We start from the raw sequence: 11959 nt of genomic DNA on the forward strand, positions 1-11959 counted from the left end.
TCCCAGCTCCCATCCCGCTTACCTTGGGCTCATTCTCAGCATCCATGCTGCTCAGGATGTAGCGACACAACTTCTCGAATCTCTGCAAAGAGGCAGAGTAGGGGTTATACACTCGCACAACCAACACTGAGATGGGAAAGAGGCAGGAGTCCCATGGGCACCTGGCACATGTAGGCACTCACACGGTGCCAGGGGACTCACATGTGTGATCGTATTGAATTCCCTCTCACAGATACAAAAACACGATCGGAGAGGCTAACGGAAGGCTCTCAGCCTGGTGGCCCACAGGCTGGATGAGCCGGACACGTGCGTTTTAGACTGGGGCTCCTTTGCAAAAACGAAATCAACCTGGCAATCTGGGCCTGCACTTTTGCAGACTGGCATCTGTCCCCTGAGTGGTGCTCTCCCAGGGGCCATTCTGTAAGCACCTCAGACAGAGACTTCTGCCTCACAAACTGTCACATCATCACTTTTCTCTTGAAATGCAAAAGGAAGGAAAGTGGAAACTAAATTATACTGTCTATACCAACCCTGGATCCACCCTCAAAAGTGCTGTGGTCCTGGGCCGCCACCTCATTAACCAGAGCTATAGTTTCCTCTGTCAACAGTGGTCACCTCACTTCATCTGTCTGTCCTCATCTATGTGTCTGTGTGTCCACTGCCAGCAAACTTTTGCCTCTCTCTAGGCTATGGGCTCCACGGGGCTAGAGACCTTGCCCATCTTGTTTCCTTCCAGACCCCCAGTGCCTTCAGGAGGGTCTGGCACAATGGGATGCTTAGCAGTAATGAATGCCTAACCCCTGGGAGCACAGAGGCACTCCTCAATGCTATTGGGTGTACTGGAACAGACAACTCGCTGCTCTAGGCTGATCACTCTAATCCCAAAGGTGCAACCAATATATTTTGTTTGGTTTATAGGATTTGAAAGGAATTTCAAAGTAGCTACCAATTCTTACTAGCAGGCACAGGATCTCCAGTACCTCCTCTTCAAATGAGAGGAGCAGTCCACCACTGGCTGCAGCCCCAGAGTGGCTACCCACCTTGAGTGGGCATGCCTCGGACCCCATCGCTCCCTCTAATGTCCTCACCATCCTCCATCACCACCACCTCCCTTCGTTACCGCTCACTAGGAATTCTGTTGTTTTGTAAATGGCTTCTTTCACACATTTTCCTAACCTGCCTGGCTCCCAGTTTACATCTGAGTCCAAGGGCTTATCATACTTAATGTGAAAAGAACAGTGATGATTCTCGGAAGCACTGGCCACGATGCCTACAAAACACATCCTAAGAACACAGAAAGGGCAGGATGTGGCAGTCCCAGAGTTTATCTTCGTGGTCTCGCTGTAAGGGCTAAATGAATCAGTATTTATAAAATACTTTAAAAAGATCTGGCCAATGGGTAAGCAGAATGTTCGCTACTATTATTTTACCTCATTATCCTCTTTAATTCTGAACAGGAACAGCAGTTTCCTGGCAATCTTAAAAATACAAAGTGCACTTTTTTTACTGGGCTCAGCATCATCTGCTTTAAAAAACTCATCGATCTCTCTCCTGGGGAAGGAAGGATAAGAAAAAAAAAGACATTTTAAATTAGCTCACAGCAGCTGGAAGACTCTTCAAGAACTGTAAGAGAAAACACCATCTTTTCTTGCTATTAATTGGGAGCAAAGGAGAATGTGCGGAGCCCCTGGCACCCACCTGATTTCTCTCTGCAGCCGGCTCCGACACAGGAAACTCCGAACATGGGCCTGAATCTCAACGGCTGCCCGTTCCCGCTCCTTCTGCACGAGCCTTTCCTCTCGGGCCTGACGGGCCCTATCAATGAACCATGCTCTCGAGGTCTGAGAAACGGTGAACATATTTGCAAACTTGCACAAACCCTGTGGAGAAAATGGTGAGTGGCCTCTGTAGGCCATTATAGGAAACACATGCACAGGAAAGGGGCTCAGGAGCCAAGGGTGGGCAAGCACTGGGGCAACCGTGACCTACTTGGGACCTTTCTGTATCCCCTAAAAAGGCTAATAGCTCTCCTGGCACAAGTCCCAACTTCCTACTGGCTCTTTTCATGCAACTCATCTAGACCAGCCATGCTCTTTCCTGTATTAAATAATTACATCTGCTTAAGAGAAGGAGCACAGCATCTGCCCATAGGGTATGGGCTCTGTAATCGTTTAACAGATGAACCAAGCATGAATCAATTCCATCCATAACGCTCTAATGCAAACCAGGCATCCTCCAGGTCAAAGGTTCCTAGATAATCGAATTCTCTAATTCGATTCTCTAACACTGAGCAGTCAAATTTATTTTTGCCAAGTTAAGACTTGGAAGGGGAAAAGAGAAAAAAAAAAAAAATCAAACAATTATTTACTGTCATTATTTCATTCAGCCATTCACTCGACAAATATTTACTGGCACTTATTTTGTGCCCACCACAAAAGAAACCCTTAATCTTTCTGGAAAAAGGGTCATTTTAATGCTAAAAAAGCTAAATGTGATTCCAGAATGCAAAACAATCTGTTAAATTGAATATATTTGTTTTTATGTACAATTTACTCTGCCATCCTTACTGAACCCATCTTGCCATGGGCTGATGAGGACTCTGGGCCAGAACTCTGCCATCCACTGACTGGCACATTTTGGACAGAGCTTCTCAATTATCCATTACATTTTTATCTAAGTCACCAGTAACTGTCTTTTCCCAAAGTGGTAGGTTTGGCTATCAGCCTAGCGTACACAACACTGGTCCATGGAGGCTCCCACACTGAGAGGTTTTCTTTGGAGGCTCGAAAACTGTCAATCTGTCCCAAATATATAATTAGCCCAGCTGACAAAAAGACTGAAATGGATTACTCAGAAATCCATACCTCCCTGGGAAACAATCTCTTTGCCGTGTTACCTCCCTCAAAGCAGTGCCCAGGTGAAAACACCATCAAGAATAAAAAGCTCCAGGGCACCTGGGTGGCTCCGTGGGTTAAAGCCTCTGTCTTTGGCTCAGGTCATGATCCCAGGGTCCTGGGATAGAGCCCCACATTAGGCTCTCTGCTCAGCGGGGAGCCTGCCTCTCTGCCTACTTGTGATCTCTGTTGGTCAAACAAATAAATAAAATCTTAAAAAAAAAAAAAAAAAGAATAAAAAGCTCATTCAGGGCTCCTGCCAGATCAACCTAGTGAGGGGCCTCAGTGGTCGCTTTTTGACAGTGATTCACATCTATTAAACAAGGCTTTCCCAACACATAGGTCTCTCATCAATAACCGTCAAAACAAATAAACAAAGCCGACCTGATCACAGGACGGAGGGGAAGAAGGCAGAGGAGGAAAAGATAACAGTCTTCTGAATCACTTGCTCTCTCTGCCCAGCAGAAGCCTGGAGAGCTCACCTGAGGACCTGCCTGTGATACAGAAATGCCAGGTAATCATTAGTGATGTTGTCACGGACTCACAGCTGAGGGCAGCTTCTCGCTTCAGAGGAGCTTGTCTTTTCTGGCAAAAGCAGAAGGAAAAAAAAAATCCAGATTCAGGCTTAAGTTTTATAGATAGGGCATCCTATATCTTCCTCACCGAATAAAATAACTTAAAAAAGTACCTCTGGTTTGAAACACTAAGCTAGTGTTTAAACACTAGTGTCCTTTTTAGTTAATGTCTGCTATCTCCCCAGGCCTTCAGCCTAAAGGGAATAGGCTGAAAACAAGCCCAGAGAAGCTGAATGAAAGCTGTACTTGCTTTATGACAGTAAGCAAGAACAGGAGAAAGGAATGTTAAAAAGCCATTGAAAATTATGTTTGAGATTTTTTTAACCATAAGAAAAATGTTTATGCTGGAGAAATGAAGAAAGAGCTGGCTGTGGATCCATCTGATCCCAGTTACATAATGAAAAAGAAAAATGCATGTGCACACAGAGGCACAAAGCTGGGAAAAAGAAACACCAACATGTTGAGGGCGGTTGTTTTGAGGCAGAGGGATTACAGGAAGTTCTGCTTCCTTAACTAGGCTGTTTCCTAAATTTTCTGCAGAATGCACATGATGAGGCAGCATGGCACTGAGAAGCACACCTGCTTTGGAGTCACAGAGCTGGAGCTGGTCCCCAGCTCTGCTAGGTGCTGGAGAGAGAGGCCTCAGAGGCTTTCTGCCTTCTTCTCTTTATTGGCGGAGGCTAAGGACAACCAAATGAGATCATGTACGTCAAATACCTGTCATGGTGGCTGACGGTGCGCAGTCAACAGTAATCAATGCATTATCTTTACAGACACGAGTTTTATTTTGTTGGTTTTCCAGCTCTTCAGTAGGGGCGCCTGGGTGGGTCAGTTGATTTGAGTGTCTGCTTCGCCTCGGGTTACTATTCGGGGGGGCCTGGGATCTGGCCTCGCATCGGAGTTGGGGCTCCCTGCTCAGTGGGGAGTCTGCTTTTCCTTCTGCCCCTCCCCCTGCTTGTCCTCCTTCACCCTCTCTCAAATAAATAAAATCTTAAAACAAAACTTCGGTAGAGGCTCTCATCTGCACACTCAGGTTCTTTGGATAGGAAATAAGGCTGGGACCATTACATTTCTCACCCATTAAATTTTGTCCTATCCCTGGGTACACTAAGATTCACCAGTCTTATCATTTGGGCTATGACCCTGTTCAGATTGGGTAACAACTTCAAGCTTCTGAAAGCTGCAAAAGAGAGGGCCCAAGCCATGAGCACAATGGTATGATCATTCGTTAACATGTAGAAAGCTCTTCATTTGGGGGTGGGGGACAGGGAGCCTCTTCTCAATGGAAAAACAGGAGGATGCATAGGCAAACTGTGACAAAGTAGCTCTAAGACTATCTCAAAACTTTCACTTCTCCCAGGAGACCTTGCAGAAGAGCTTTTGCAGCTTTTCTAGCTCCTTCTTATTCACCTCTTCTACCTGCCTAGAATCTACTAGTTCATCAAACAAATAAAATACATTATGAAGTCTTTAGATACTCAAAGTAACTGTAATGAAGGATTACACAAACTTCGACACAATCAAAAAAAGGCTGTATGTAATAGGAAAAAAAACCTGAATCAAAATACCCTTGGTTCTTTCTAGCTCTGATTCTACCTCATTTGGCCAAATGGCTTATCCTCTCTATGCCTCAGTTACTTTATCTGTAAATTGAGGATAATAGTACCTACCTCCTAGGGGTGCTAAAAGAATTGAAATATTTACACTTCTTCTATTTTGACCTCGTCAACACGACACTCTGATTAGGATTAGAGTGGGAAGATTTTAACAAGGAGTATTTGAAAGTAGATAGCATGTAACTGAGCTTTACTGTATCATCTAGACTTAAAAAACAAGCAAAAAAAAAAAAAATCCAAAAAGCTTACCATCCAGTTAGGGAAACAATGATATATGTGGAAAAATTAGGAACATAAGAGGTTGATGATAACCACGATTTTTTAAAAAGCAAAAAGGAAAATAAGTTGATTAAATATCCATTATGTGTCATGTCCCTTCTATATCATAAGCCAGCAACCATGTGAGATCATTTAGTTATATCCCATAGTCATTGTTAGACAATTAGAAAGGGGCAGAGCCAAGATTTTAATACTAAGAGACCAGACTCAGATGTTTGTCTACTTCTATATTCCCATGGTATCTGCTCAAAATCAGTCTTCCCTGGATGTGGTCAGTTTCCTGGATAATTATGAAAGAGTCCAGAGGGTATCGACCAAAGGTGAAGCATCATAAATCAAGAGGATTTTCCTCCTATGGTGGAAGAGCTGGGCAGCCAAGTTTAGTGACCACCACCATTCATTAAGGGCAGATCGTGTATCAAACACTGTACAGCTATTTAACTAACTTTGTCTTTTCAACAGCTCTTCCAGGTCTCGATGATCCAATTTTTAAATAGGCAACAGGACTCAGACTGTGAAGAATAACAGCTATCATTTATTGAAGGCTACAGCCTATCTAGGTGTATGGTATTATCAATCCTACCTTCCCACAGAGAAAATGAAATGTAGAGTGGACATGACTTTTTAGAGGTCACTAGACTCCCGAATTTGAAGCCACCTCTAAGGCCAAAGCAATTAGTTAAGGGATACCGAAAAGACCCAAGGGACTCCGTAGCTCACAGGGCAGCAAAGAAAAGCTGAGAATGCAAGGCTGCCGCTAGGGCTGTTAGAGTCCAATTACGACCAAGTTTTTCTTATTGAAATCATTTACATCAGCTGTCTCTACTGAGAGAGCTGAGTGTCAGACACTAAAACCTGTATTACACAACCTCCTCTATGAAACGAGCTAATTACTCCATTTTACAGAGCAAGAACGTGAACCCGGAGGGGTGAGGGAATTCACTCAAGGTCATATAGCGAGTGACTAGGACTCGAACTCCGGTTTGGGTAACTCTTGAGCCCAGCATCTTTCATCGGGAACAACAACCATGATAACAAATTTTTTTCACCCAGCAGTACTCTGTCTATACTTCCCAGAGATGAAAAAAGGGTGGAAACGGCTACGAAGAGATTCCCCCGCTCCCCCGCCCCTGGGAACACGAAAGCCAGTCCCCAACACCTGCCCTCCTACTTGGTGAGGCAGGGACCCGGCCGAAGGGCCACCTCCCCCAAAGCCCCCCCCCCCCCACAACACACCCGGAGAACCCACAACCTGTTCCCACTCGCTACCCGCAGGCCGTAGACCTTTATCCGCTCGAAGCCCCCTCGCTCGGGGTCGGGGCCGCAGCTACCGCCGCCTCAGCCCAATACCTTCCAGCTTAGCCAGACCCGGGGCGGCTGCCGAGGATCGACTGCCATCTTGCCCCGGGGTGTCCGCTCTCAGAGCTCCGCTGGGAAGCAACGATCCAGTTCCGGTAAACGACAGTTCCGTAGAGCTTCTGTACTCGGGAAGGACGACCTCTCTGCATCTTTCCCTCCTCCTTGGAAGGTGAAAAGAGGCGGACCATTCAAGAGCGGGTTAATACTTGATCCAGCCGAGATGCAATCCACTCCAGCCACAGAGACTGGAGGGAACGCAGCCGATGTGCAGACTCACGACGGACTCTTTAAGAAGGAACCCTCTGCGGGGCGGAAGCTGGCTGCGGCAGCGGAAGTTCCCGCCCCGGCTCCGCCTCTCCCCCCGGCTTGCGCTAGCTGGGTGTTTCCTGCCTCTCTCAGTCCGGTTTTGGAGACTCCTGCGTCCTCCGACTTTTCATGGTAGGGAGGGCGTTGCCTACCAACGGGGGCGCTCTGGGTGGCTGGGAGAGCCCGCAGAGGCAGAGTAGAGAAGGGGCCGAGGGTGGGGGGTGTTGCGGTGAGGGTCTGTCGCGAAAGGGGAGAGGTGGTTGGGGGATTGGGGGGGTCGAGGCCGGGGGTGGGGGAACGGTTTCGGTGGATAATTTGGGGGGTGGTCCTCGGCTGTTGAGGATCGGGAAAGAGCGTTTGGTCTTGGGGGTGTAGATTTGTGTGTGGGTGAGTTGGGGGGGTGTCTCTGAGTCGAGTGCTCATTGGAAATGGGATTGGTGATTGTGAAGAGAACAAAGAGGGGTCGTCGGAGATGGACATTGGGGTGGAGAGTGAGGATGGAGGGTGTTGCGAAAGAGAACGGTTAGGTTGTGACAGAGCGACGTGAGATTCCTTGGGGCGGAGCGTTTGGGGTTTTTTGGAAGTTGTGACTGCAAGTGTCTGGGTTTCAGGAAGGTGAAGAAAGGACTTCTAGGTGCTTCTAAACATAAGGGCGCGAGGCGGGGCTAGGGGGAGAAAGAGAGGGAGCTGGAGGGCAGCTGTGCATCCGGTTTCTAGAGGGATGCCAGGGGCTTGAAGTCAGGGTACCGTCACCACGGAATCCAGCGCCCTTAACTGGCGCCTTGGTACCTATCTAGTCACTTCCGTCGGAGCCTGAAGTGGCCACACCTAAGGAGCTGGGAATGGGTCATGCTGTCATCCAGCTGTGGGAAGCCTTCTGTTTGCTTGTGATCCTTTAAGGGTCTGTACATTAAATGGCCCTTTGGCCGTGGGTGGGAATGACCAAAGTTCCGCCTTGCTCTTTTACTTCTTTGCCTCGTGTCTTTCCTGGAAAACACAGTCTTTAGAGAAGATCAGTTTCAAGGACACTGTAGAGAAAACTTAGCCAACCTGTATCTGACTTTGCTCCATTTTATGCAAGATAAGGACCACCTGAGGAGAAGGATGCGTTAAACCAGTGTGGTTTTCAAACTGCTCCCCAGACCAGCAGTAGCAGCAGCATCACCTGGGAACTTGTTAGAAATGGCCAAATTTTCAAGCCCTCCCACTGATTACTTGATCAGTCTGCAGGTTGCCTCGATCTGTTTTAACACGCCCTGCGGGAGATCAATGATTTCTTGATTTGGGCTTTGTAATGAAAGGGGCCTGAGTCCCAAGGACCCTTGTAGTTCTGATTCTTTGGTTTTTCTCCCCTAAAAAGTGGGATTGAGGATTATGTCTTCTTCACTGGACCTCTGGGAGAAAGAGGCCAATAGCTTGCACAGAGGGAGAGAAAATAATTTAGCAGGACACTTGGAAATAGCAGTAGGTGCCCTATAAGCAAGTTTTGGGTGCAAAATAATACTATGGTTATGTGGCCAATGTGGTGCAGTTTGGTTGAAAGGTAACAGCAGACTTTCCTGAGTTGTAGAAATGCCTTTAGTTTGGGGAAGTTTTATAATTAGCAAAAAGGCCTTGGCTCTTTGATGAAGCTGCTTAAAGAAGCACCTTCACTCTGTGGCTTTTAGCTGGGGCTGCACCTTAGATCACCTGAAGAGTGTTTTTTTTTTTGTTAATTAAGAGAACAATTTGATTCATAATAGTATTTATTTGACAGAGATCACAAGTAGGCAGAGAGGCAGGCAGAGAGAGAGAGAGAAAAAGCAGGCTCCCTGCTGGGCAGAGAGCCCAATGCGGGGCTTGATCACAAGACCCTGGGATCATGACCTGAGCCAAAGGCAGCGGCTTTAACCCACTGAGCCACACAGGCGCCTCCCTGAAGAGCTTTTTAAATACTGCTGACCTGCCCTCCCCACCCCCAATTCTGATGAATTGGCCTATAAGCACCCAGGTGATTGTAATACAGCCTGGTCTGGGACCTCTGGTCTTAAGGAAGTTTGAGGTTCACTAAGGGCCAGGTGCCAAGTACTTTAACATTGATTCCCTGAAGGTTATTATGAAGATTATGGCTTTACGTTCATTTTACAAGAAAGGAAACTGAGATTCAGTTAAAACGCTTGTCTGAACCTTGCACAGGAAGTGGTGGAACTGAGACTACTCGAGGTTTCTCAGACTTTTGAACAAACCTTCCACATGCACATCTTCCCCCAACACACAAGAGAGACAGTTACACAGAGAGCTGTATGGAAAACGAGCAAGGGTGAAGGATTTGGTGCCTTCTTCTCCTATTGTACTTGCTCAAGCCTCTTTTCAGGTCAACACTTTTCCTCCTTGGCCTGATTTTTATTTTTTAAGCATGTATACAGTTGCTTCCTGTCTGTGGGTCTGAAGCTGTGAGATAGGGGCTGGGTTTTGTTCATGATACTTTGGTTTATTTTTACGTGCGGCCAGGAATTCACTGGGCATATAGAACAAGAGGTTGGGGACCTTCGCCCAGAGGATGAAATTAATAGGTGTATGGAACTACTTAGAGCGGTAGGTTGCAATCTTGGCTGCACACTGGAATCACCTAGGGAAGTTTAAAAAAATTCTGTTGCCCAGGCCGTATTCCCAGACCAGTTAACATCAGAATTTACACGGATAGGACCCTGATGTCAGTATTTTTTGTAAGGGGAGAGCTACTGTTGAGAATCTGCAACAGGATACTCAGGAGAGATCTAACTGGATTAAACTCTTCTGATTGAATGGAATTGGTAACCAGTACCAATTAATGCCGTGTTTGTTTTTTTTTTTACAAAAGATTTTATTTATTTATTTGACAGAGATCACAATTAGGCAGAGAGAGAGAGGGAAGCAGGCTCCCTGCTGAGCAGAGAGCCCAATGTGGGGCTTGATCCCAGGACCCTGGAATCATGACCTGAGCTGAAGGCAGAGGCTTTAACCCACTGAGCCACCCAGGTGCCCCCCCCACCCCGTGTTTGTTTCTTATAACCATTCTTGCTCTCCCCTGCCCCACCTCCCCAACCTCATTAATGATGAATTCAAATCTTTGAAACAAGTGAAAAAGGAGGATCCCAGTAGCAATGAGCTGGAAGAGGCTTATTTTCTGCGGCTTTGTGTCCTTACCTCGGTGTCTGTGCAGGCTCAGGGACACAAACAGAACCTTTTATCCAAGGGCCATTCCCGAATTGAGGTGACTGACGTTTGGAAGGGTGGCCTCTGGAAAGGTTCACAGCTTTCTTTGTCTGTTCTGGAGTCTCAGCCTAGATCCAGATGGTTTCTGCCTTTATCTCTTAGTGATTCAGGTGGGGTTCTGGTAGAGATGGAAATGGTCTTCAGAGAGAAGATAATTGGAGTCTTTGAGCGCATTCTCAAATAATCATAGTGTGAGTCTTTAGTGTTGCGGTATCTGCTCTGAGCCAGCGGCTGCGCTGAGCGCTTTGTAGCATCGTCCCCCACGGCCATCCTGGGAGGGAGACACTGCTGCTGTCCCTGTCTGATAGATGGGACAAGACTCCGATGACTCGCCCAGGCTCCCACAACTGGTCAACCAAATGGCAGGGCTGGGCGCTTAAATTCAGGTCTGACTTCTCAAAACCCAAGTCCTTAGGCACACATTGCCTCCCATCTTTTTTCAAGGCTTTTTTTGTACTTGATAAAGAAGGGAGGGTGGGGCACTCTCTCCTCAATGTATATGTTCCAGCACTTTATATTTCAAGCATGAATGTTGATAAAAATCATGGGCCCAAGGCCGGACGGGACTTGCCCACATCCTTGCTCTGTCACTGACCCACCTCTAGTACCAGGGCACTTTGGGAAGTGACTGAACTTCTCTGGGACGCGCCTGCTGTTCAAATCTACGTTGGAAATAACAGTAGCTGCATTCCAGCATTGTTTGGATTTTAAATGTTGTATGTGGTGGTAGAGATGAAAACTGGTACCTACTGGGTGGGGGCAGGAAGGGCGTTGGGGGGGACGTGGAGGGGCTTTTCTGGAACCATGAAAATGTTCTCTATTTTGATCTGAGTGGTGGCTGAACAGATACATATACTGACCAAAACTCCTCAAACCATGCACTTAAAATGTACTTTCCTATGTGCAAATAATCTTTCAAAAAGGTATTGGAAAGTAAAAGTACATTGAAGTATACTTTGATTTGTTTGTTTCTTAGGTGCGTTACAAAACACAAGACCATTTCCCAAAACACGTTATTTTTGTGTGAATTTAGATCGGAAAGGGTGCTTTAAAAAGTATTTCCATTTTGGAGCAATTTTCCCTAATGAAAAACCCCAAAACCCCACACCTGTAGGCCTTCACCCTCCCCCACCTCCCCTAAGTCTTCAGAGTTTTGAGACACTCTTTCTTGTCCCCAGTTACTTCTCTCTTCCCGTGGACAGAGTATTTCTGGGGGAAGTGTTGGTGATAACCTTTAGTGTAGGGTTTCTGGGGACTGATTTCAAAGGAAAGCTGGAAGGGAGGGGTCACTGCTTTCTCTTTATTTGTGGCATTAGGCCCTAGAGACACCAGGCGATAAAGCAAGAACACTTTCTTGAGAAAACACTTTTCTTTCCAGGAGCCCGTTCTTCCTGTGCTGCCTCCTCCAGGGCCCCTACTAGAGTCCCCCAGTGGGTGATATATGGGCCACTCTTGGGTGGATGGAGATTGAGACGGATGGCCCTTGCCTGTGCTATTACTGATCAGTGGATGCAGGTTGCCACTCATCATTAGTCCCTTCTCCCATTGAGAAACAGCAGTTGTGTTTTTCCTATTATAAATGTAATATATGTTAATTGTGAGAGATCCTGAAAAGATAGAAAGGCATAAAGAATCTAAAAAACAATCCTTTTTCGGGATCAGGGTATTGTTTTTTAAAGCTTTGTCCTGTCGTCAC

The 11959-nt window shown here is 46.6% G+C and overlaps 2 protein-coding genes across 8 annotated transcripts in view; one reads left to right on the plus strand and one right to left on the minus strand.

Annotated features, from left to right (window-relative positions):
• Positions 1-6754, minus strand: part of UBE3B (ubiquitin protein ligase E3B) — a 50322-nt gene extending 43568 nt beyond the window's left edge. For 2 of the 6 annotated variants that reach the window (XM_032847425.1, XM_032847420.1), the window contains exons 1-5: positions 6634-6736; positions 3377-3479; positions 1699-1880; positions 1431-1551; positions 23-82 (exon numbers count right to left, since the gene is read on the minus strand). In XM_032847425.1, coding sequence (XP_032703316.1) covers positions 23-82; positions 1431-1551; positions 1699-1859 — 342 coding nt within the window. In that variant the 5' untranslated portion in view covers positions 1860-1880; positions 3377-3479; positions 6634-6736. Of the gene's footprint in view, positions 1-22; positions 83-1430; positions 1552-1698; positions 1881-3376; positions 3480-4947; positions 5001-6616 lie in introns of all 6 variants that reach the window. The other 4 variants (XM_032847422.1, XM_032847421.1, XM_032847423.1 and 1 more) reach the window with 4 other exon arrangements.
• A 291-nt stretch (positions 6755-7045) lies between these two features.
• Positions 7046-11959, plus strand: part of KCTD10 (potassium channel tetramerization domain containing 10) — a 25399-nt gene continuing 20485 nt past the window's right edge. Inside the window, exon 1 of one of the 2 annotated variants that reach the window (XM_032847426.1) lies at positions 7046-7161. In XM_032847426.1, the coding sequence (XP_032703317.1) occupies positions 7159-7161 (3 nt within the window). In that variant the 5' untranslated portion in view covers positions 7046-7158. The remainder of the gene's footprint in view (positions 7162-11959) is intronic. The other variant, XM_032847428.1, reaches the window with a different exon arrangement.

The sequence above is a fragment of the Lontra canadensis genome, unplaced genomic scaffold (assembly GCF_010015895.1).
Source record: "Lontra canadensis isolate GAN:19392208 unplaced genomic scaffold, GSC_riverotter_1.0 scaffold187, whole genome shotgun sequence".
NCBI classification, from domain to species: domain Eukaryota; kingdom Metazoa; phylum Chordata; class Mammalia; order Carnivora; family Mustelidae; genus Lontra; species Lontra canadensis.